The sequence below is a fragment of the Falco cherrug genome, chromosome 3, assembly GCF_023634085.1.
Source record: "Falco cherrug isolate bFalChe1 chromosome 3, bFalChe1.pri, whole genome shotgun sequence".
In the NCBI taxonomy this organism is placed as follows: Eukaryota; Metazoa; Chordata; class Aves; order Falconiformes; family Falconidae; genus Falco; species Falco cherrug.
In genome coordinates this window covers 97,741,786-97,768,218 of record NC_073699.1, presented here as the reverse complement: position 1 = coordinate 97,768,218, position 26,433 = coordinate 97,741,786, and the positions used below count along the sequence as shown (strand labels likewise).

General features: G+C 39.4%; 1 protein-coding gene across 1 annotated transcript in view; it reads left to right on the top strand.

The window, feature by feature from the left end:
• CAP2 (cyclase associated actin cytoskeleton regulatory protein 2) overlaps positions 1-26,433 on the top strand; it is a 68,537-nt gene that overhangs the window by 14,986 nt on the left and 27,118 nt on the right. The window contains exon 4 of the mRNA XM_005434906.3: positions 17,291-17,368. Coding sequence (XP_005434963.1) covers positions 17,291-17,368 — 78 coding nt within the window. The remainder of the gene's footprint in view (positions 1-17,290; positions 17,369-26,433) is intronic.

Here is a 26,433-nt window from a genome sequence, read left to right as displayed (position 1 = left end):
CTGTGTGATCATCTCCGATTGCTGAGTAGAGGAGAATCTTAATAGCAGTATTCTGAATTATTAGTTCTTGTAGTAGTAACAACCTGGAATGACACACTGAGGATAGTTGGTTCAGGAAGGGCAAAAAGCTGTATGGATTCATAAGAAGAGACTGCTCCCCTTCTACAGCACCAGAGGTTGAAGACCATGGTACACAAAATATTTAAGTATTCTCAGTCACAAGCAATCTGAATTGTCCTGTTGGCCGCTAAGCCCTTTGCAGGACAGGGACACAATTAAGAACGTGAGTCAACAAACGAGTAGCAAACAATAGGTGGGTCCGAGCAGTGAAAACTTCTTGTGGTTGTCTTCTAGGCATATGTATCATCATTCCAATTAATGTAGAGATTTTGTTCTTTGATTGCTTGTTTTTATTACTCACACCTTTTTCCTTTGGAACAACATAGCAAACTAAAAAATGAGTATGTCATTTAAATGACCCTTTTTTTCCACTTATGGCACAGAAAGGAAGTGCTACGCTATCATTTTCATGATGAAATTACTTTGGAACCTTATAATATCTTTTGATAAGAGCTTGTTTGTTTCATTTTATTTTTTAAGCCTGTCTTCTCTAAAACTGGTGGTAATAGAACGACAAAGGATGGACTCATCTTACCAACAGCTTACCAATATAGATTTTGCAAAAAAACCCCACAAAACCCCACACACAAAAGAGCCAGGGTCAGTTTGAGCTGTGTGTCCGTTTGAGGAGTGTGAACCTTTTGACTTTTTCTAGGAGAGCCATGCCGTGAGGCCCTTCTCCATGTGTACATTTCCCAGTTCATTGCAGTTGCTGCTCTACATAACAAACACTGTAGCCAGAAAAACATGCAGTCCTACAAGCTGCTGGGACTTATGTTGCAAGGCCAGCATAAATATTTTGCAAGACAGCCAAAGTAACCAGTCTACTCCCAGAGCCAGAGCTCCGGGATTATTCTGTGAACTGTTTTCTCTGTGGTGTTATATGCTGTTGTTGGTAGGGTAGAGTTTCTGACCTAGTTAGGCCTAGAAAACTGGAGGGAGTAGGGCGATCAGGAAATTCTAGAGGATCTTTGTGTTTCTAAGGAAATACTGTGCTTCCTTTTTATTTGAAAAAGCTTTTTCATCTTAACAGCTATACTGTAAGCTACAATACATGTACATTGTTCTTAAAAGAAATTAGGAGAAAATTAACAAACTGGGGTGGGGGGAATTGTCACCCTAGCTGAACAGGCAGTTGCTCCCCAGAAAGGATCAGTTCTAGCTTTGGTTATTATATTAATTAGACACCATTATTTTGCAGGTGATTTCTCAACAGTCTAGATCTGAACGATACAGAAATAGCCTTAGTACCAACACTAAGCAGGGAAGAAAATTGCATGTAACATTCTAAATGACTAAAACCTTTTTAATATACACTGTCAATGTTTAAATCAGTAAGTGTATTAATTTATGCATTTGTCACTATTTGATACTCATAGTTGAGTCTATGTAAAAGGTTATTAATAATTTATCTGCCAAGTCTGTGGATAGTCCCTAGCATATTGTTGATGATAGTGTAATCCAAACTGGATAAGGAGTATTTGTTAGGTCTATGAGCTTAGCCATAAACAACTTTTCCTTACATAAAGAAACCAGTGATTCTGATCGCAGCCTACTAAATATTCTGAAATGTTAGATTCTGAATTTACAACATGAAGCAGACTGTGGTTGCCTTATGCTCATGCTTATCACTGAAGCAACATCTGTGCTTTACCTTAACAAGTGGAACAAGGAGTATTTTTCTTCTGGGTGTCTTATAGACCATGTGTCCTCAGCATTATACTTGCAGCTGCTGTCTCTTTCACATAATGAGCTGAAGGGAAGGTTGTATTTTATTTCAAAAAACACCTGTTGCCTAGAAAAACCTCACATACCTGACTGACCAGAATGGTAATATGAGAGAAAGAGAGACTTCATATTATGCTAAAGAAATGAGGGATTTAACATGATGTGTTTCATGCTGATTGCCGTAAGGATTGTGTGGGGGTTTTTTCTAGCAAAAGGAAGAATACAGCCATAACTAATATCTGTTGGGGAGCCCCGTTCCTATTTTTTCAGCATACTGAACTCTAAATCATCTATTGAAAGAGAAGAAAATAAAAAGAACAAATAGCTAGCTCCTGGCTCATCAAACACAGCAGCACAGTGGATTTTACAAAGATTAGTTTATCAAAGAAGAGTTCTGCTTAGACTCAGTCTTGAGAGTTGCATATTTCTCATTCCAATTACAGTACCTGCAGTGGTGAATCTCCGAGGTCAACTGCATTAAAGAAACTAACCACTTTTAAAAAGACAGAATGACTAGGGTTTTTACTTCACCTATTTAAAACAAATTATCCTGAATGGCTAAGATGAGATCCTTTTCCTGTCCTGTCACAGTGGAATAAAAATCTGGTCATTATATGGCAATTTCTATGAAATACAAAGTTCCCTACAGGCAGAGATGAAACCATTTTCTGCTGTCCGTGTCATAACTGTAGAGCATGTGAAGTCAGTGAAGGAGTGAGTATGGCCAGGACTGCTGCCAACCAGCTGTCCCTGGCCTGACATACCAGTGTCTTGGAGGCTGTCACCAACTATTACAGGTTATAACAGCCCTCAAGCTGACTCATCATGTGTGCCAACACTGAACCATTCTTCTGTCAGAATGAGGGAAATTCAAAAGCGGTGTAAAATGGACTGTGAGTCTAGATTGTAGGCACTTCTCTTACATCCAGCTGATAGGATAGCACTGGCTGATCACTGGATCACAGAGACCTGAGTCCCGTCAATGCCCAGATGCATCCGCCGCTACAGAAAATGTGCTGAGGATGACAAAAGGCTGCCTGTGGAAGAACAGTCTACCTTCAGATTGTGTCCCAGTGATGAAGCTGGTCAAGCAGGTTTGATGGGCTGTTTGCCCTGTCAAAGCAAAGCAAGCAAGATTTTAGAAGACCAAGAAGCAGGTTTTTGTGATGTGTTTATTATGAGCTTCTTCACGTTGTTTTTGTTTATGTGATATCTCAAGCAGTGGAATACTTTGGCTTGAGTTTGAATAACGTACCAGATGAGACGTAATGATAAGAAGAAAAAGTACTCGTTCTACAAGAGAGGACAGATAACATAAAATTTCCATATTTTAGTATTTTATGTGGAACAGAGCAGAGCAGAATTACAGCCTTCCTGTCACATAAACTAATACTTGCCATTTTTTTTTAATCGTTATTTGTAAAAGTCTTTCAACCTTTCAACCCCACCGGTTGAAAGAACAGATTGTCTGAGTGATTCGGTTATGTTCCCTCTTCTCTCATCCAAGCTCTTTAGCTTGGAAAGGAAAACTGTAGAAATACAGTGCCTTTTCCCTTCCCTCTTCCATCAACTTCCAGCTGCTGCAATGCAGAGCTCAGACAGACAACCAGCTTGGAGCATACAGAAATAAAATGGCTGTCAGTTAGCTTGCTCCTTACTGGAAGAGAATTTAGATAGAATTCATTACATGTATGACTACACGAACAAGATAGCACAGAGCAGTAATTCACAGCGTGTTATCCAGTAGGCAGGGTTCTTTGTGTGCATGCACTGATTTGTTATCATCCTGAGCAGGGGAAGCAGGGTTCACCCCACAAACGTTGGTCATATGCACGTACCCACAGAGTTTCTGTTCCTTATCTAGTATATGAAAGCAAGGGCATTCTTCTCTCCTCCTTCCAGGCATAGCCCATGTAAATACAGACAGACAACTGAAAGCAGGAGTTACATGCACTTTGCAAAGTGCAGCTCCGGTTTGGCCTGTCAGTAAAGTTAAAAAATCCTAGTGTCCTCATTTTTTCCAAAAAGTAGTTATTACACGTGAAATAGCTGTGTCTTTTCTTTTCTTGTGAGAGACACTGAAGAATTAGCCAATGACTTTCATAGCCCTGAACTCTGAACAGGATGCGCTGCTGTCTGCGATACACCAAAAAACACTTTTGCACTTTATCTCAGCTAATCTAAACAGACTATCAAACCCATTATTTGACTGATTCCTCATTAACAAGGCAATTTGCTTACAGGGCAACAGAATGCACAAGTGTACTCTCGTGTTCATCTTTTGTGCCCAGAGGCTGTGCAGTTTTAGGCATTGTGTTGAAAGTTGAATTGGAGCTCAGAGGGGAGGATGATGTCAACATGCCCGAAGAGAAGCTTGCTGTCAGACTGCCTTTGCATTTCTGTGATAGGTATTTTCTGCTACGTGCAATAAACACCAAACCAAGTAGCTACTGCAGGACTGGGAAAAACAAAATACATTAAAAAAAAGAATAAAAAGACAAACATTTTTTATAGCATACAAAGTGCACTCAGCTGAAAGAAAGAGACTAATTGTAGAAAACAGTACAGCTATCCACCAAAACTGAAGAAAACCACAAATAATCATCAACTAAAAAAGCAACTTTGGAAATCTATCAATATTAATGTTGATTTTGTAATGCTAATTCAACTACATTTCTCACCTGTATGTGTACTACAAGATACTTCCTAACAAAAGCAATAAAGAATGTTAGCTTTTTTTAATATGTCATTATTTTATTTTAATATGACAAGAGAGATGGAAATGTAATATACACAATGTAGCCAAGTGGTAGCATTTTTAGGAGCTTTACAGCTTTTGATTGCTCTGTTCCAAAGGATGACTTCACTTGTGGCCTAGGGATTGGATCTGGCTTCCAAACCAAGCAGGATTTATTGGGTCAGGTTCAGTGGTGTGCAGACGTGGTTGCACCTGTCTGACTGTAAGACACCTTGTTGGGAACGAACGTGGCTCCTGAGTATGAAGAACCTGTCTGTTGCAAGTCTAGACCAGCACCCCCTGAAAGAGTGGGAGATTTTCCATTAATTTGGATGGGGGCTGGATGAGGCTGTTAGTTTCTTGACACCGACATTGCAGGAAATACCCCTTGCTTTTCTTTTTATTTAAAAAGGAAGGAAGAGACAAAAGTCGAACAGACTCTATTGAAAAATACATGCCGTGGTGGCCGATACTGGGCATTTAGTTGCGTATTGCTGGCATGAGAAACATGCACCTGTAAATTTAGGGGGGTGGGGGCGGGAATATATGAGAACGTTCCATATGGCATTCCCTCAGTCAGAAACATAAGAAATCAGAAACGCAAACAGTCAAAGCTGTCAACAGTTCTTCATAACCTGTTTTCATGGGGCTTTTTTGCATATGGAGTAGTTCCAGACTAAACCCCGTAGTACCTGTGTTGATTTCAGAGTGGTGCAGTTGATCAGGAACCATTATATGGGTAAGGGTCTAAAACTCAGCCCCTGAAAGCAGGGGTGATACCTGAAGGTGGTCACTCAGTACGGTGGGATTTTCTGATCTCCAAAGAACGCCAGGGAAAAGGTATCGGAATGATTTGAGTGGGTAACCTTATGTGGAATGGGAAACCAAAGAAAACTCCATCATGTTTGCCCAAGAAAATGTTAAAGGATAACTTGCTCATATGAAAAAATTCCAATCTTGAAGGGCTTTTTTAATTGACCAGATGAATTCAGAATAATACTCAATCACTGTTCAGACTAGATTTAAGGTCCATGTTTTACCAATTAATTTAATTAATGATTGGAGCAATTAATCAAGGCATACAATATATTTTCAGCCATTTGAAGTCTAAATCAGAACTGATCACATGCTGTAGCTCATGCTAATTTTGCTATCCTCTAAAAATTCTTCATTGAAGCCCTTTAAGAGCAAAATTGAGTCTACTGACAGGAAGCCTGTTTTTCTTGGTGGTTTTCCAGGAGAAGTAGTGTATAGAACTAGAGGCATGTGTCCCACAGGTTGAAAACCACCGTGTCATCTTAACCAAAAATCATAAGGTGATAAAATCACATGGCTAAATTAGCCAGCTAAATGACAGGTAGCTTTAGTGTGTGGACCAGCTGCACTCACCACCACAAATACAGTGTGAGTGTCTCAAAGAGCCTGTTGCAAAGTCATGGCCTAGGACACTTGTCAGTGCAAAATTGGGAGCAACTTATTAGGAAGGATTGGAGACGGAGAGTTGGCAGAGATCCAAGGCCCATGAGGAAGCCTTGGTAAGATAATCAGACTTTTAACTTTTCTCACTGATGCAAAGCAGTCCAGGATTGGGAGGGCACAGGCGGCAGTCATCTCAGGCGTTCAGCCTCAGAACAGTAAGGTCTGTGGTTCTCACAACACTAATTTCCAGTGAACCACTGGCAAATTAAACCATCTTGATCCATCAGGAAGACCAAGACAGGGGAGCAGATAGACAGTATCCCTGCTTTTGTCACCAGCATGAACCTCTTGTGACTGAAAACTCTCTTTGCTGGCATCAGTGCTCATGGTTCCTGTATCTCTTGTGAAGAATTATGAGTTTTCAAGTTGGAATAGTAACATTGTTTAAGCACATCTATTTCAAGCTGAGAAATGCACATCCATGAATATTCTTTTTTTTTTTTTTTTTTCATTCTTTTCTGTTTTGGGACACATATCTCCCATGCTTAATTGATGTCATTTGTTGCTACAGGCTATGAGCAAATCTTTTATTAATTTTCAGTCTCATTCTTTCTAAAAAGCACGTGCACACTCTTTTCACTCATCCTGCCTCCCCATCCCTGACCTGCTTTTATTTTGCTAGTTGGTGGTTGCAACTGTTTTGAGTGTATAGAAATGCTGGGCTTGGAAACTGAGAAGGCTGTTCACTGCAGTCAGCAAAAAACCAAACAATGAGCTCAGAATCTGGCTCTTCAGTCAGTTTCTAGCAAAAAGAAGTTCAGTGAATAATGAGAATTAAGCCACAAGGGAAACCAATGTGCGGTTTGAATGTTGTTTTAAATAAGCTGGGAGTGCTGTCAGGAATGATGAGGGTAGAATGTGGCCACAAATGTGTATTGCCTCTTTCTATTCAGTATGAATTGCATGATCAATATGGCCAGATTTCTGAATATTGAAGAGTCCATTAGGATAGATTAAACCATGTCATGTCACTGCTAACTTCTGTTAGTCTATTGACATCCATAAATTGAACTATATATTTCCATAATTAATATGAACTGCAAAGCAGTTTAGTTTTTGCTATTTTGTTTCTTAAGTTTAATTGTATGTTTTATTCTAAATCCCAGAGCTATAATAAAAAGATTGACTTAGGATCTTGAAGTAGATCTTTGAGGATGAAAAATTTCTTTCTTGTTGCCCCAATCCATGTTCTGTTTAAAAAACCACCTTAGGTCAGATCTGCTTTTCAGTCATTACTGTGCATGTAGATAACTTTGCCTTACAGAGAGGCTGAGGCCCCCTCTCCAAGTAAATGTAGCATTTTGGTATTTAGCACCTCTGAAAAGTAAAGCATGGTTCAGGTGGGAAGAAACCTTAAATATCATTATAGATGTGTCAGATTTAAGCTTTGAACTTCCTTCCACGTTAGCACATTTTAGTCAGGTTCTGTGATTCTTCCAAGGTGATAAAAGTGAAGTTACGAGGAAACTAATTCTAGCTCTTTTAGCCTTTGAGTTGCTTTCAGGGCGTTCAGTGGGACTACTTGCAGGATGAGTTGGGCATTGTCACCAGTTGTCCTGAAATGCGTGACAGGCAGAACATACACAAAGCCATCTCAATGTAAAAACCTATTTATCCAAGCTCTCTTTCTAAAGATAGTGCGATTTCTTAGAAACCGATGGTTCTCCAGTCTTTTTATCAGGGCATCTGGTACTTGTCGGACACGGAAAGTCAAATCAGCTGCTCAGCAGGGTGCCCAGTGAGCACTGTTAGGAGAATATTGATGAAGTTATAACCTCAACAAGTGCTGTCACCTTTTTAATTTACAGAAATAAGCATCTGAACTTCCTAGAACTTGTATTTGTTAAATCAGGGACACATGAACGAGATCCTAAAGCCTGTGAAATTGTAAAGCCTGTTCTGAAATTCCCTTAGCACGGATTTGGACCTTCACTGAGAAGGGCTTCTGAGGGAATGGCTGAGGATAGTGAGTGGGGCTGCTTAGCAGCAGACCTCGAGGGCAAAACAGCCCATCAGAGAAATGACTGGAGTGCCTGCAGCCAGTGCAGGCAAAACCGTGATTGTACAGATGACAAGGAGACCTGCAGGTCCCTGAGGTCTCTGTGGTTGTCTGATGATGCTGGTTTACAGTGTTTGTTCCATGTAGGAAATGTAGGTTTGCCTTTTCACGGGGAAATGAGGTCTCCCCACAAATAATTCCTTGATACAGGCAACCAGGCCCTCCAAAGAACTCTGAACTCAGATGTCCATGGGGGGGGGGGGGGGGGGGGGGGGAAAGGAACCTGAATTTAAAATACGGTTGATCTTGATAACAGCCAAAGTTTGGACTTTCAGATGCTTTCAGAGGTACAGAATGTAGCTCTTAGTAGAGGAGGAATAGTAGAAACTAGAAGCTTTGAAAGTCTGTGAAACTTTACTGTTTCTGTTTACACATTATCTGTTCTCTAATGAAATCCTGAAGTGAGTTGGTTTTCTTTTCCCATCTCTCTTTGAGAAACCTGCTTGCTTTTGCAGGCTGCTCAGGATGCAGAGCTAGCTGTAAGAGCTCTCTTGGGAAGATTGTAGCTAACTTCCAGAAACACCTGTGCAGGTTGGGGCGCTTTTGATCTACTCTCCTTAATACTTACTCAGAAACAGTTACAACTTTGCCATGGCATAACCTTTGGCATGTGCTATAAAGGATATTCCCCTAACGTTCTTAGGTAAAGTAATTCCCCCCTGGAAAACTGTATACTTTTCTGAGTTGTCATTATTTTACAGTGTTAGCCTTTCACCTCGGGAGTCCTGGGGACGAATTGAAGGCAGGTCAAAACCAACTGATCACTATTTGCTGTTACTCATAAGAGGTTACTAAAAGCTGTTTACTGTTACTAAAGCTCATAAAATATACTGTGACACAGTCTTTGGTTATTAGAAACTCCAACCAACAATGGTGGCGTAGTATAGATTCTAGTGATGTATCCTCTGCGCTGTAGAGAAGCCATTCATTTTTAAAATGTTTTTATGCTTGTCCTTAAAATATTTGGCTGTTTTTATCAGCTGTTTGTTTCTATGATTATTGCTAATTCCATATTGTAAAGGCAGCACATGACAGCACAAATTCCACACAGCTGACAATCAATTTTGGGGGTGTCCAGTCCATAGATAAGCACCAGGGACTAGGAGATCAGGTGTTGCAATGTGCCAATAGCATCTTCTACTGATGTGGAGGCCTTTAAATGCAGATCCATGACTGTGTGCTGTGCATTGAGGCAGCTTTGAAATCTCCAGCAGGTGACTGACTCTTTGCAGAAGGCAGCAGTCTGCAATGTAAATGGCAAACTTGAATTCTTGAACATTTTCCGAACTGTTCAGGAAAGAATGGTATTGAAAACAAAAAACCCTTTAGTCTGTAAATTGGCCACATCTTCAGTAATGTGTAGACTTTTAGCACACAATTCTCAGTATTTTTCTATGCTGAATCTTCTGGAATCTTTAACTATCAATACATTACATCTGTTTATGGAACTTCCATGTAAAAGCTGTAATGAACAGGGGTTAACAGAGATGCAGATTTTTGGCTGTTGTAAAAGAGATTCATGAAGGATTTGTGAATCTGAAAGAGACAAAAGCAGCCTGAGCTTTAGGAGAGCATCAGCTGGTTAAGAGGTCTGGTCTGGACTTGCTCTTCTTCTCTGGTGGGTGGAGGTTATTAGAGAAGTTTTGGGAGAACATGATCACCTGCTGCTTCACTTGGCAATAATCAGTAGCTGCAATGGCCCTGCAGCCAAATATTTATATCTACTTGAAACAGTGACAGACTTCTTCTACTACCAAGATTAATAATTAATTATTTAACAAAGCTGAAATTTGAATAGTATTCATTAGGTTTAAAAGTTAACAGTCCTTGAGATCTATCAGAACAATTCATGTCATCCAAAACTGGGCCAGCTTAGAGGAAATTCTGGAACACTGGGGTAAATTTTATTGGTTCAAAAGATGCAGAACCTGTGTATTTTTTATCTAAGGCAATAATTTTGTAATTAATGTAAAAACAGCTGTTGTGGCTTTAAATACCCCTTTATTCCAGTACATCTGTACAGTTTGTTTCATATGGAGGATAAAACGGCAGCAATGATTTACCCCAAACAATTCTGTCTGTCTTATGTCATTAGCACTGAAAGATCTTTAAGACCAATGTGATTTGAGCTCCAGCAGAGGTAAGAGCTCTGAGTAGTTTAGGTCACAGTCAAGCTTACCAAAAGGTAAAGTTAATGAATCTGGTGTCCTGGTTAAACAACCACACCTCGATACAGATGCTACTCTGAAACAACAAAGAAGTAATATTGGCTAGCACTGTGCACAGTTACATGACACAGTGTTTAATACACTGGCAGATATAAACAGCTGGAGAGACCAGCACTGATATAGCCTCAGATTGGTACTGAACAGACAGTAACAATGCTGAGAAATTTGAGCAAAAATTCCCTAATATAGACATAGCCATGGAGGCTGAAAAACACTAAAAGAAAACACTAACAGAGGACAGCTGATTGGTGGTAGTTAAATGTATCTGTCTGAAAACAGAAAGGAAAATATCTGGGGTGCTTTCTGGCTCCTTCAAAATCAATGGCAAATCTCCCATTTACTTCAATTTTGACTAGAATTTCAACCCTGTTTTCTGCGTGGACCAGTAAGAGAAAGGTGACAGGTTTTTGCTTTCTTTCCTTTTCCTTTTCCAGTATAAAAAGTGCTCTGTTTGGAGAACTGCCACAGACTTTTCAGCATTTGGCCCAGTTTTAAAAAAACCTCTATCAGCCAATTAGCTGTACAAAATAAATAGTCTCTTCAGCTGGCCTGGATAGTTTCTATGGCAGCCCCATACTTAATCTAAACTCTATTCTTTTTCCATTTCTTGCTTCTCCTTTCCAGCCACCAGCCACTTTGCCACTTCACTTTGAAGAGGCTCTTCAAAGCAAAATTTAAAAGACAAACTGTTCCTCTTCCTCTGGCAGTACTGTCCGTTCTAGAGAAAGATGGGTGTCTTTGCTCATAACAGTGAAGCTCCATCTGTAGTTGTCATTTGCTGTCAGTCATTGGTGTCTTTTGCTAAACCCAAAGGACCCAAGATTACTTCTGCAGAAACTGCGATGAGAACTCTGGACCATTAAATGCCAATTTTTTTCCTTCATGTCCTCTTCACTATTTTTTTTTCCGAAGTAAGTCATAAAGTGTATTTTAGAAATCCAAAATGTATATAGATCTGTATTTTGATTTGCAAATTATCACTGTTAATGTTAGCATGTATTTATATGCAGATTTGTATTACTCTCCAACTACAGAAGTCCAGTGGATTCTGATATTTACATTTTGCTTTTGAGTGCTATGACTCTGAGGAAGAATGTTATTAAATATAATAACATTCGACAAATTTAATATTATCAGGTCAATAGGGTAATTTTCTTGACTAAATTTCATTAGGGAATCCTTTTTTTCTTTTACTTCTATTTAGGTTTTTTATTGTTTTTTAAGACTGAATTTACTTGTAACTCAAGATCTGAATGCACGTCCCTATTTCTTCTCGTAGTTCACTCAACCGTTGTCACATAAATAATATTTATATTTATTACCGCTTGGATACCAGAGTGATGGACAACTTACACTGAATAAAACATTTTAAATGAGAAAGAGACAGATCCTAAGATCACATCTGCTGTAGAGAACTGAACTTTGCCAAAGCAAACTGGTAGTTTAAGCTTCGGGTTCAGTGGATCTGTGTCTGCTCTATCTGAAACAGGGCAAGTTTGGGTGGAATCCACACTCACACTGCTTCAGACAGGTCAGAGGCATTGTCACTGTTAAGACGTCTCTCACAGAGCCTCTGGCAATTTTTCAGGCAGTGGCTTCTGAGAAGTATCAAAAATCAGCATTGTGTTGTGACACAGCGAGTTAAACAAGTTGCTGTTAAAAAGATGATTGCTAAATACGTATGATTCCCCCATCAGCTTTTGCAGGCTTAACTGCAGAGGGGTCTTCTGTGCCGTTACTGCGATGGCGACAGAGGGGACCCTCACGGCAGTCAGCCACGGGTTTCAATGGAATTGGGCTGACACTGCACAGATGTCGGAGTTGAGCTCTTTCAACCATGTCAGTCACCTAAGTCAGCTATCAAACACACCTGAGAAAAAGATTAAGACACTTCATTCCACACTTTACTGATGGGGAAACAGAGGTGGTGAACGGAATGCCACACAGTGCCGGCGTGCAGGTCCACAGTCACAGGCAATCTCCTCCAGCCTCTAGAACGAACTGCTAAAAGCAAAGTAGGAAATGCTTTGAGGAACTTGCTGCCTTCAAAAAATTCCCCTCAACTGAGGAATCTGTCTGATGATTGCTGTGTCCGTGCATAATCCCAGAAATGCCAAAAGGATTACCCAAAGTTTTTAGATGCCAATTACCTGTTGCTCCAAAATATGCCCATTTCTACCTGCAGGTAGACCAAGTTTATGGTCTAGGTTACTCAGATAAATTGACTCATGATTCCCCTCCATTTTTGACACTCAGGTTTCATTATTATCATTCATAGTAACTGAAAAGTTTCGGCTGATACATTCTATGGCAGTCTTTTTGTTGGGAAAAATCCACCCACCCACCCCTCCCTGGTCCATTTTCACCCATTAATCTTCACTGCATGTGGGGGTCTAATGAAAGAGTCATCTCCCTATAAAAAAGACAGTGCTGTCTGCTTAGTTAGACAGCCTGCCTGCTGAATACAAGGAGGTAGCAATGAAGTGTCACATTTCAAAGACTAAAAGAAAGAACTGGAATGGTGTTAGACTGAACTAATGCATTCTTAATGAGAAAGAAGCTCTTCTATTACTTTGATGGGATGCATGGAGAGAAGTACCACATGCTCAGAAATAGTAAAACTCAGACAGACATTTTTAATGCTGTTGGGGAAGGAAGAAAGTTAATGTGGCAGAAGTCTTCTAAAATTCTGCTAGTAAAATGCAAAAGCTGTGTTCGTGTGATCCGTTGATTAAGATTTAAATTCAAAGGTGAGGGATGTGAGTGCTCGGATCCCTACACAACTAAAAACTTTTGGGGCTGGATAAATTTTGGGCGTATAGCACAAGACTTGCAATCAGTATCTAGTCCACTGACTACTGAACATTTCCAACATCCTATAGTAAATTTAGAGTAATAATGAAATGCAAAAAGCCACACCTTTAATGCACCAGAAGTAACTCAAAGAGTGTCACCAATGGTTTGGATGCCCTCAATAGCAGTTGTCTTAACGAAGCTCCCAGACATCTTGAGAAAGTGGCCTTGGCCACACTGCAGTAAAGAAGGAGGAGTAATAAACATACAAGAGTAATACAAGAGAAGTACATCCTGATTCCACATCCAACAGTAGTTTTAACATCAGCCAGATGAGCAAGACACATGTATGAGGCATACTCAAGGAATGTCAGTCTTTTAGGGTACATCATCCAACAGTCTGTCTCCAGCTCTGACCAAATTCCAGTGCTTCAGCAGAAAGAGGTGAAATATCAGACAAGAAACCAGTTGTTATTTTGTACTCTTGAGTGGAGAAAAAATTCCTCCTCAGCCTACAGGATGACCAGTGGGAACGCAAAGGCATGGATTTAATGCAGTGTAAACAAAGTGCCAAATAGACACAGTTTTCAAACCTCATAGATGCTACCAGCTCAGTATATGTACAAGAACTCACAAAACAATCTTAATTTTCTATGTCTAAGAGCATTTTGCTCATGCTTATGATCTGTTGGATCAGCATTTAAAGCACTATCTTAAAATAATGCTGGTCCTTTGTAGGAATTTGGAAGATCCCTTCTGAATGTCACTTTTTGGATAGCTGGAAGTCTTTTAAATTCGAGACTATGATTACTCATGACCCAGTTTACAGATCTGTGTGATCATTGCTGACACTACCATTCTCTTCCTTCTGTTACTTACATTACATATGAGAAAAAAATCATCATGTTCCTTAGCCAATGTGTTGCTAAGCAAAACAGGCGAAACTTAAAATTTATCTTTCTGTGACAGATACTCATTGCTCTAAACATCCAAATAGGTTTACTCTGCATGAGTTCTGATTTAAGCTCATCTTTATTTAACACAGATGACTAGTGCTTTACACAGAATTCTGGAGGATGTCCTCTCCAATGGTACTAACTTCCGTAGCTCTACTAAAAATGTTTTGCCACATCCACTGCAGAACTGCATAAGCTCTTTTCATAAAGCTACCTTCCTGGCTTGTATACTTACATTTTCTAGTCTTCAGCTTCTCTAATTAACTAAATCTGTGTTTACATCCCAAATTACGCGTTGTTTTAAAGGGGCGGGAGGGGGAGATGACTGCTAAATTTTATCCTATGCATATGACCTGTGCCAACAAAGTTGTCTTACTCTTCTCAAGTGATGAGTGAGTCCTTCTTGACAACATTAAAACCTCCTAACTTTGTGTTGCCCATGAATTTTATGAGTGCACACCTAATTCTTGCTATTAGTACACTAATAAACATATTGGTGGTTCCTAAAACTAATCCCTGACAAATACAACTGGCAACTTTCCTCCTCTCAAATAACACCGTCTGTAATATACCCTGTTGTTGTCTCCATTTATCCAGCTTCTTATCCAACTTAAGAGTTTTTATACTAATTTGCATAGTTTCCTATGAGTACCCTCAATAAGTGTTTCATATAATATATAAATATATTAGATCTGACACATTATTCTTGTCTAACAAACAGAAAACTCTAAATAATCCCCAGAAATAATGATTTTAACCACAGATAATCTCATTGTAACTTCTCCCATTTTTAATTTTCATGTGTTTTTAATCACTCATTTCAAATCTGTTCTAAATGTGCACAGTGCTGAAGTCAAATTAACAGCCATGAAATCACTTGATACACTTTTTCTCCCTCTTCTTGGACATATTTGACCAATCCATCATTGCATACTTCTTTCACCTGGTACTATCTCCAATTGATATATATTTAAAATCTTTTCTACTTATGCTTCCATCTGCCAGTGTCTTCAGTACTCTAGAACGAAAATAATATGGACTAATGATTTTGTCACACTAGGCTACATATATTTGACTTCCCTTTCAAATGATGTAATTCCCATTGATTTATCATCATTCTCCTTAGCTGTCCTTTCAATATCTTCATGTACATCAGCTTCCTTGAAACTAGGGAAAAGCATGTATTCAATAACAGGTAACCTATACATCAAGAACAATGAAGGCATGCCCAGCTTACCCTTCAGGTCATTACCATGGCCTCATTTAATCACTTTATTTCTTTATTGTTCTGGTAGTTGAAAAGATACAGCTTTGTTTTACTTTTCTGTGCAAGGTACAGTTCAACAAGGCCTTTATCCATCATTCCTTTGCTTCTGTATTTTATAATGCCTGAAAGAAAGTTCTCCTTGATAATCGAGGTCTATTCTCATTCTTTGGGCATTTTGTACCTCTTCCTAGTACCTTTCTTTTGTTATTTATTCATTCAGAGACTCTAGCTCCTCCCTACAATTTCTCCCTCCTGCCCAGCATGCATAGATTATTTCCATTCTTAATGTAAATCCATCCTTTCCTGCACTCAAATCATTAAATTCCTCAGTCCAGTCATCTTCATTCACTGATTTTTCTATTTTCTAGAAGTTTGCCATTCTAAGACACCAAGCCTTAGCTATAGATTTATTTTTGTCAGTCTTGCAATTTAAGAAGAACCAAATCCATCCATAATCACTTCCTCCTAGAACATGAGGTTTTGGTCAGCTGTTCTGCAAGATCCTCCTTACACAAAAAAAAAAATAGCACTCATTTTGTTGTTGTATGAATTTCTGAACCAAAAAGTCAGTCTTCTGAAATGTCTAAAAATATGTAAACCTTGTTATTATTGATGGTATTTATGTCTATGTCTGGAAAATTTAAGTCTCCTACACTCATACAATTTCCCTTATTACTTATTTCTTCATCTATTTATAGAGATGATTACCCTCTTCCAAATCTCAGCCTGTCAGACCATAATATCCCCTTCCCCGCAAATACTGTCCAAGTTGGGCTCTTTTACTGTCTTCCTTGCAGTAATTTTCATCCTAACAGATTATGTTTTATTCATGCCATTACATTTTAAGATCAGTAAACACAATTTGGCTGTTTTACTTTGCTACAATTTCAACTTTCCTGACTTTTCTGTATTTTAAGTTGCATCCATATAGGCCTGCGTATAAAATTTCACTGTTTTCTTTATAGATTGAAGAAACCCCAAGGAAAAGCAGCATGAGCTTCCCCACTCTTTCACAAAGTGATTATAAATGTACCTATTCATATTAGATTAACTTAGCAGCATTTGATTTGCTTTGGTTTTTATTTAGCAATATAAATCACTTATGAATAGTTGTTTCCTATACCAGTAATGCTTTCTCCTACTCACTGCTCATCCACTTGAATGAGGTATAGGTGGTACAGAAATAGCAATTAGATTCTAATCAAGGTACATAGTTCATAATGTACAGAAGATGTGTAGTGTTCAAAAACACCAAACAGACCAGAAATTTGAGCAGTGGGGAACACCTGGGAGTGCAGAGATTTAGCTCGCATCCACACTGTTAGCATGTAAACCTGCTGTCAGACGCCGCTTTAACCCAAATTCTAGAGTTCTGGAGGGGGAAAATTGCCCAGAAGTCTTCAGCCACCATCTCTCATAGCCATCAATCTTAGGATCTGCTCACAGAGGACAGGCAAGGAATGAATTACAGCGTAGCCCCTCAGCAAATACGCCAAGCTCAACTCTTCTTAAACATCACTACAGTCTAAGTTACTGTTCAACAGAAAGTTTACAGGTTGCTGTTCTCAGCAGTGATAAGTTGTTATCATGCGCTCAAGTATAAACATTGCCATTAAAATCCCTAGACATTCTCTGAAGTGTTAAAATTAAGTCCTCCTGTGACTAATCTTATAAACGATAACCAAAAGACTGCATATCAACTCATTTCTCCCCTATCTGAAGATAGGGAACTTTAACCTTAGACTTCAAAAAAATTTATAGCTAAGCCAAAACTGTAATACATTTCTTCTAGTCAGCATTGCTGTGATTTAGATGAGAAGCAGCAAGAAAGATCTGAGCTGTCACACTTGACTTTGAGCTACCAAGAAGAGGTATGGGGGGTTGCAGGCTAAAGTTTAATTTATATTCCTCCTTTTGTTACAGGCAGAGATGGTACGTGCTGCTTTCCAGGCGCAGAGATCTTTCCTGGTGTTAGCATCTCAATGTCAAGAGCCTCAAGAGGTAAGAAAAGTGACCTAGCATTTCAAGAAGCAGTGTATTAAAAAGGCTGTGTTCCTGTGAGTTATCATCCCTGCATCTGCTTTTATTTGTTAGTTTATTTATAGAGTGCACTTAGAGGCTTGCTTTCAGTTTTATCAACAAGGTGCTGCAATAATCAGAAAGCCATGGTTCAGAGTTAAGAACTTTTTCTGTACCAATATGTATAAGATCATTGAAGAAATGAAAGGAGGTTTCCACTTTATGGCTGTAAGTGGTATCAGTGTTTCTGTGGAAGGTGGAAACGCCATGGAATAGAATGGCTTTTTGCTAGGACCCCAGGGATGCTATATGACAGACTTTGAGTTCAGCACATAAGCTAGTGAGAGAAAAATCAGTACTAGCCTGTAGACTCAATATTCTCCAAGCTAAGGTCCAGCTTAGGCCAATTCTGGAAGAAAGGCAAAGCATTTTGCCAAGAAAATGCAAAACCAATTTATATCAAGTTGATTTACGTACTTATTTTATTGGCAAGTATTTAAATTCTCCCCTCAGTTAGAAAGCTCAGGGAAGCTGTGGAGTTGCTATGAGATCTCATTTGTAGGTTCTAGTGGTCCCAAGGTTTTGGCCAGTAGCACTGTATGATTCCTGGGTACAGTAGTCATGTAGTTTTTCAGTGGGACCACCCGCAAACCTTCCTTTCTGGAGCATGCAGAGAATGAAGACTTCACTTGCACAGTCTGTCCATGGTCTTCAGTTCTTTTTCCCCTAGCTCACTGCTCCATAGTTCATTAAACTCTGTATTTTCAAATCAGAACTCTCTGCCGCTGCTGTAAATTATTGATTTTATTTCCATCACTATTGTTCTTAGAGACACCATTTAGAAGTTTTTCTGATCAGTATGTTTTAATAGCAAGGGTACTCAAGGTAAAGAAAAAAAAAAGCAAAAAAAAAGCGCAGATATTCCAGGCGAGACTTTAGATTTATAGAGTTCCAAGCAAGAGATCAGTTGTTTTTCCAGCTGTCCCTGATCTCAGAGAGTAAAAGTGGGTCATGACTCACAGAGAACAGGCAAAATTCCCATTGGTACAGGCCTCAAGCAGTCATTTATATTGGCTGTGAATACAATCGCACCCAGTGGCCCACAAAACCATCATGCTCATAGATAAAGTATTCCCCAGTGAACAGTTTCCAATGGCCGATCGTGTAATGCAATGTTCTGAAGTGGTGGTGGTGTCCCAGCTCCGGTAAGGATAAAAGCTGTGGCTCACTGTTTGGCCTTCTGTGCTGATGTGCTATAGGTATGATTTTCTCTGCCCTTCACATGAGAATGGCAATAGCTTCTCCCCGCTTTTACCTTTACAACATTCTGACCTCAAGTCAAGCTTCTGAGATTTTTTCAGCTGTAAAGTTTAGAAATTTTCATCTTAAAAATGGCAACAAAACAAGGAAAAAAAAAGTTAAAAGAGATTTTCCAGCAGTCCGGAATGACAGTCACAAAGGCATTAAGAAAAGTAACAAATAATAAAAATCTTGTCATAAACATCACCAGAGCTGGCCACGTGTATCCATATGTCTTAGTTGCACGTTATCAGGCTTGCATAGATTTCTGCAACTTGTTGAAGGCAAGAAAGTATGCTTTTATCATTTAACTATCTTTTAGCACCAATCAAATGCCACATGATATGTATGTACATGTCATTCTGAAGTTAAAATACCAGGAATATTACAGACTTAAGTTTCTTTCTCAGTGAGAACAAACCCAGTCCAGTTACTTAAGTTTTGTTAACATAAAGCCTGTTAGGTACACATTTTTTATAGGCATCCAAACACATGTTGTAGTTCATTCTTTTTTTTGCACATATTTTTTGCACAGATTTCATCTATACTACAGACAGACCTGAAAATAACTGAAGGCTGCCTATTCTGTGGAACTTAACAGTATTTTCCACCGCAGAGAGTGATGCTTCCAGGCACTAGGCTTTTTCTATCTCCATCTCGATGGGGGAAAAAAAAATTATTGTAAAGCCACATTGGTTAACCATTTTGAAAAATCTGGTTTTCACCAGCTAACCCAGGAGCAGGAGAGAAGCAGGGGTCCTCCCCCCGGCCCCCCAGGACCTTGTTGATGTGATGTCATCTGGGCTCTGGTTGTATTTATAGCCTAGAGCCACAGAGTCAGTGTGGAATCCAAACAGGAAAGCTAATCATTAGTGTATCAGAATGCACAGAGTAGAGAAAAGCAAATGAAGATGACAGCATATCTATAAATGCAAGAGAAAAGAGAGTAATTCTGTCATTCAGCTGTCTAGACTGTTTGCTTTATAATGTAAAGCTGTGAATGAGCCAGTGAGTTGCGATTATGGCATAGTAGCTTTGTAGACATTCAGAGACAGCGGTGTGGAGACTGAGGGGATTTACTGAGTTCCTGTCATGTTGGGATGTCATACATGGTGCCCTTAAAAAAAAAAAAAAAGAGGGAGGGGAAAATGCCCTGGAAAAATAAATTAGCTCAGCTCTTGCAGCTTACAAACTAATGAATAAGGAATTCAAACAAAAAGAAAGCTCCTATATGTATAATAATCCTTAGATCTTTTGTGCTCAGCAAAGAAAGAAATTTATATTGTACAAAAAGCAGTATTTTTGCCCCTCTATGAAAATGGTGAAGCCCTAGTATTCATTTAGCTCTTTAATTCCTGCTGTGAGTCACTAGCAAACATTTTCAAACAGTTAAGCTTGCGGAAGTTGCTTTTGCAGGGTTTTGCTTCTTGTTATTAATGTTGATATTTTTTCATTTGGAACCTGTTGCAGTGCACAGTCTTTATTATCTGTATATGTGAAAATAGTAGGAGCTGGGAAGGTAATTCCAGCTGGCATACCAAGCTAGCATCAACTGCAATAAATTACTTCACAGAGAGCATGTTCTGTTACTTTTTATGGTCATGTTCTATATTTATATGTGCAGTGGAAGAGATCACATGACAAAACCACCGGTTGATATTCCTGTTTGTGTATGTCCTAGCTAATGGCTGCTGGATGCAGGCTTATTCAGCAAGATGGGGCTCTTCAGTTCATCCACTTACTAGAAATTATTTTCTGATGCCAAATTTTAAACATTAAAGCAAAAAAATATCTATTATAAATTGTTTACTATATATGAGATAGTACAGAGAAGATGGAGAAGGGAAAATAAATAAGCATATTGCTACATTCTGTGAGAAATTGTTTAAAAAGGTGTTTTGAGACCATACGTTTGCATGTTGCTTGGGCAATTCAGAAGATATTTTTTAAGATAAACCTCCACAAAGCATTATGAAATAGTTTAGATCTGAATTTTCTATTCCCCATAGTCTAAGCCAAATACAATTCTGATTGAAACATTATTATTTTATTGTATAATAATCTTAAAATTTATTAGTGTTCCTGAGCAAGTTTATCTTTTTAACAATTTTTTAAAAATTTATAATCATGAATACTAACGTACGAGATCACTGCTCAAAGTCACTGCACTGAATTGTTTGTAAATGGCAACTTACATACTGTCTTGTATCTATTAGTTGTTTTATTTCACTTTAAGAGTTCAAACAATTTTAAGAGTTGCTTTGAGGTCATGAGTAATCCATGAGTTCTCATACTGGGAACTAGTTAATAAATTATTCTGTGAATCAATGTAAACATATCCAGGATGAGCATACTCGTGATAAGAAGTACGACAAACAGATTTAAATGACAGATGCAGTTCAGACTATAAACGATTACGTAGTTTCTCATTAAAAAAAAATGAGTTTGTACGACTGCCAGAGCTCATGGATTTCATTGCTAACATTGTGCAGACAAACATTCCAATTAAACACCTAGTTTAAACATCCAGATTCTGCACACAGGTGGGAGGAGAGGGGTGGAAGAAAGGGAGAACTAAAGGAGAGCTTTCCCTTTTCTTGCAAGAAAAGGGAGAAAAACCACTGAAACCCAAGAAACTGTATTTGAAGTTAGACTTAGACACATGAGACTGAATCCTGAGGTTTTTAGTTTTTTATACTCAAGCAAAAAATGTAGAATAGTTGTGGCAATTTCTTTGAATAAAGGACTTATTCTCAGAATTTTTATATAGAAATCAAAGATGAAGATTTACAGTTCTCTACTCTCTGTCAGTGTAGGATTGCTCATTTTTTTCTCCCTTCTATTTTTAAAGTACTTCAATAACAGGACTCCAGGGACTTCTTATTCTGCATCCTAGCAGGATTTGTTTTATAATTACTTTGACTTGCTTATATCATTCCATTTCTCACTACTTTTCCTCATACCTACTGGGATCATTCCTACTGTTTTCTAAAAATATGAAGAGCAGGATACTCCTCTCCTCGTTAACTTATTACTTACTTAAGCAAAAGAGTCTGAGCCAAGTTTTGCTGCTGTTCTACTTGGTTGTCTGTTGCAAACCTGCACCTCTGTATCTAGAAATAGCTTAAGGAAGAATTTGGTTCAGTCCTTTTAAGGTCCTCAGGTCCCAGACTTAGAGAAGGTGCCAAGAGAGACTCGGACAGAGCCTAAGCTCCAAGGGCACCCCCTTCCCCCCTCCTGTTCTCTGAAACCTTGCCAAACCGTTGATATATTTCTGTTATCAGCAAGCCTACAACTGCATGCGACATGTGGTCACAGCCGCAGTGATGGACCAACTGACAGTTTTCAGTCGCTAGCCTGCTGCCTTACAGTGTTTACAGGCTCATTTTTGGATATTGCTGCAAACTCCTACTCAGTTTCAGGTCCAGATAGCCCCCTGACACCTGTTATCTCATAATTTTTTCCCAAAGGCACTCGACTGCATTAAAGCAGCCTCAAGCTCATTATATTTTCTGATCATAGAATCATAGAATCATTCAGGTTGGAAAAGATCCAACCATAAATCTAACACTGCCAAGTCCACCACGAAACCATGCCCCTAAGTGCCACATCTACAAGTCTTTTAAATCACTCCAGGGATGGTGACTCAGCCACTTCCCTGGGCTGCCTGTTCCAGGTTTGACAACCCTTTTGGTGACGAAATTTTTCCTAATATCCAATCTAAACGTCCCCTGGAGCAACTTGAGGGCATTTCCTCTTGTCCTATTGCTTGTTACTTGCGAGAATAGATCGACAGCCACCTCGCTGCAGCCTCCTGTCAGGTAGTTGTAGAGAGCCATAAGGTCCCCCCTGAGCCCCCTCCTCTCCAGGCTCAACACCCCCCGGTAGCCGCTCCCCATCAGCCTGGTGCTCCAGCCCCTCATCAGCTTTGTTGCTCTTTTTCAGACACACTCCAGCACCTCAATGTCTTTCTCATAGTTAACTTCTGTAGGTATCCTGGCACTATTTCACCTTCCTCACTTTTGTTTACCAAACCTCCCAGGTCAATAGCCCCCGCAATAAAAAGATGGATACATTTGAGATTCAGCTCTGCCCCAGGGGCAGTGCACTCTGCCATAAGAATGCCCAGAGACACCTAGGGATGCAGGGAATACAGAAGGAATCAGTGCTACATCTCCCAGCCTGTAGAGAAGAGAAATAGAGCCAGAGATGCACATTACTGCATACCTCTAGACTGGCTCACATCAACAGCACCAGGCACTGACTCTCCAGCGGTTCATGTTCTGTGCAAGAACCAGGCTCCAGTAAGCAAAGGCTCCCTGCACTTGTTTACACCAGTACGTCTATACTTGGACTAAGAACAGCATCACCCCGTAAGGAAGACATTATCAAAGATGATACTCTAGCTCCTCATCTGACATACTTGCCAAGCAGCTCTGGGGATCCTACAGACTCTTATTGGAATTCTGCTGTGTCCCGAAACAATGTCCTGAAATCACCCTGCTGTTTTCAATCCCTGTAGCAATATTCATATTCAGACTGTACCATGTGAGATCCCACTGAGCTATGCTGATGTGACACTCCCTTTCCCATTAAGTATCACGTTCTTTATTTCTACTAAACACAAATTCAAACCAGTACACTTCTTTCTTTGTGCTGCACAATTGTTTCCCGGGATTTCGGGACTGTGCCTGATCTTCTAAAAGGGAAAGTACTGGGGATACAGCTGACTGAAAAGCAGGGCTTTTCAGTTCACGGGTTATTTCAATTTTTTCTAAGTTTACTGTGGTTTAAATCATACCACAACCAATGATTCTTGAGTTCTGAAAGTTATACAGACTTCAGGACTGCTTATTGAACCTCGTAGTCTTACAATTTGTCTCTGGGGACATCTCGGGTGAACTACTTGAATGTCCAAGGCTGGAAGCCTGCACCATCTAACATGCCTGTTCTGGGACACATCCCACATGAAACCTAATTGATTGGCCTTAGCAAAGACTTGTCAGATTGCAGATGTTGTGAACAAAACAATTGTGGCTCCAGAACATCTTCTGGCAGAACTTTGCTACCTGGAATGCCCTGGGCCCCACCGACATGGACTATGATCAACAGCAGCGAAGACTGAGTAGTAAATCAAAAGGCTGAAAACAGTTCATTAGTGTAATTGTTCTTGTTGATTAGGGGTGGGATGGTGGTGCCTGTGTGCCTACAGCAGGAGGACCCTTCCTTGTTGAATATACTGCCCACAGAGAGCTGTAGTGGACAGGAAAACAATATATAGAGGATTCAAGTCCATTTCAAAACCAGCCAGGGTCCTGGCCGAAAAGCACTGGGTGTGATTCCACACCGCTGTAACTGAAGCGTGCAGTTTGTATCAGGCCCTCGATTTCTCCCCTGGTTAGAAGGTATTGGTCTTTCATGTTCCCATCCATTTGCTCTCCCTCAGAGTTTACATTTCAAAATAAACCCACAAATGACTAAACTTGGAATTTGTCATGTGGGGTTATGGTTTAGTCTTCCCTGGTTTTTTCCCACAAAGCACAAAACTGCTACAGCTATTATTGGCTGTTAGATTGAAAATCTACGCGCTGTCTAAGAAGAATAAAAGCCAAATACCAATTAAGTCACTTTGGAAGCACACAAATGTGTCTAAGCTTCTGTGCTGATGAAGCTGACCAGACATTTCTGCAGATCTGTCTCTGTGTCATAGTCCTGCTGTTGCACAGCAGTGAGTTGAAGTGGCAAAACCTGTGCTATTGACTATTGACAAATGAAACACTTGTAGCACCACTATGTTGAAGATTTACAGTCTCAGAAAATGAGACCAGAAAAAAAAAATGTCTCTGTAGTTAGGTAGGGGGAGACCTTTGAACCCTGAAAATACACAATACTACAGGGATATGAATGTAGTGATCATAAAGATTTCACTGATGGTCTCTACTGCGAATGAGAAAATGCTTGCAGAGAAAGCATTGGATTAAGGTGCAATAGGTTATAGTGCAATTTGAAGAGCAAAACTGTGGTACCAAATGTGAAACACTTTCTACAAGGAGAAGTGGAGGCAGGCAATGCTAAAAGAACAGTTTGACAGCCACCAACAAAAGCTGGTAGTATTTCACTGCAGAAGTAATAATGAAAAGAAAAAAAAAAAGTAAGCATTTGAGGAATCTGGATGCAGCACTGGGAGCCTCAAAGTTACCAACTAGCTTAGACTCACCTCTGGAAAAAAAAATATATTTTCCATATACTTTAAGAAAGAGGTTATATCTCAGCCTAATATGAACACTGATTCCACTGAAACTGTTGATACACAGCTGCGACAAAAAATACAACCCTTTCCTAAGCCACATATATGCAAAAAAAGGACTAACTTAAATTTTAAAGTCTTCTTTACAGATTTTCTTTTACAAAATACAAAATACGGGAAATTAAAGTTTATCTAAAACTATTTTAGTTCTAGAATCATAGCCACTCATAGCAGAAATGCATCTCACTGGTGATCACTTAAGCTACCAGTATCTTATTCCTATAGGCAGAGGATGGGATTCTGCTCGCCAGCTTATCTGTCAGGGTAGGCATGTTGCATAAGCTGGCTTTCTAGGCTCTCTTTACAGTAAATGTCAGGACCTCTAGAGTGCATTCTTCACATTTATTAATGTCGTCTAATATATAGTCTTCTAACATCTAGTAATAGGTGGAACGAATTCTTCGGGGACATCTGTTTATTCATTTACAATAAAGGGAATCAAGTCTCAGCTGAAAGCAGATGCTCACTTTTTAAATTATTAGAACTGAGTGTGGCGGATGCTGTCCATGACATCTTTCATCCCTTGAAAGGATGAAATGTGGGATAGGGCTGTACTAGGCTGTTTGCAGAGATAATGCCTGTGTCTATGTTAATGTTTTAGTTCACAGTGGGACTATATTTTTCCTTCAAATCAGCCCCATCTACTATGCTGTAATTCACATTGTAGAGCAGTCTTAGGGTGTACAAAATGGGTATTTTTCCGATGAAGTTAAATGGAAGATACACTCCCAGACAGCATCTAAAGCACAATTTACAGCTAGTCCAAAACATCTTCCCCCCTCAAACGGCTATAGTACGAATGTCAGGTCCTCAGCACCAACTGTTTTGCTCTACAGAACCATTCCTATTAAGCTGCCCTACTTGCCAACACACACAAAGACAGCTGATACAAATCAACCCCGTGTTTCAAACTTGCCTGTGAAAAATACAATGTAAGTATGATGGAGATTTTGAACTGACAGAAGAAAATAACACAACTGTAGACCGTGGAATAAAGGTTGTAGTCACGCAGTTCTGGTTGCAGCTGAGTAAAATGAAGGGGCTGCTGATCCCAAATGCTCTCAGTCCTTTTTTACTGCTTCTACGCCAAAGGTTGCCACCCCCTAGTTAGCATAACTTGAAAGGTTATTTGTACCCTCACCATGGTTTTTTCATAATAGGTCAGGTTGATTTAAACATTGTAATAGTGAGGTCTGGATTGTGTTGCCACCCATCAACATAAAAATTCTTCACTAAACAATCTCACCCCTCAAAACCATTTAAGATTAGCTTAAAAATACATAATATCTTTTAAAACTGTATTTTTATTTACCTTCTGGGTTTTGCGCCTTTGTGATTCATGCTGGCAGGTTTCTAGACAGCAACAGTCCTGAGAAAATACATGTTTTCTCAAATTAAAGCTGAGATTTTCAAGTAATCACTGGCTCAAGCAGCCAAAGTT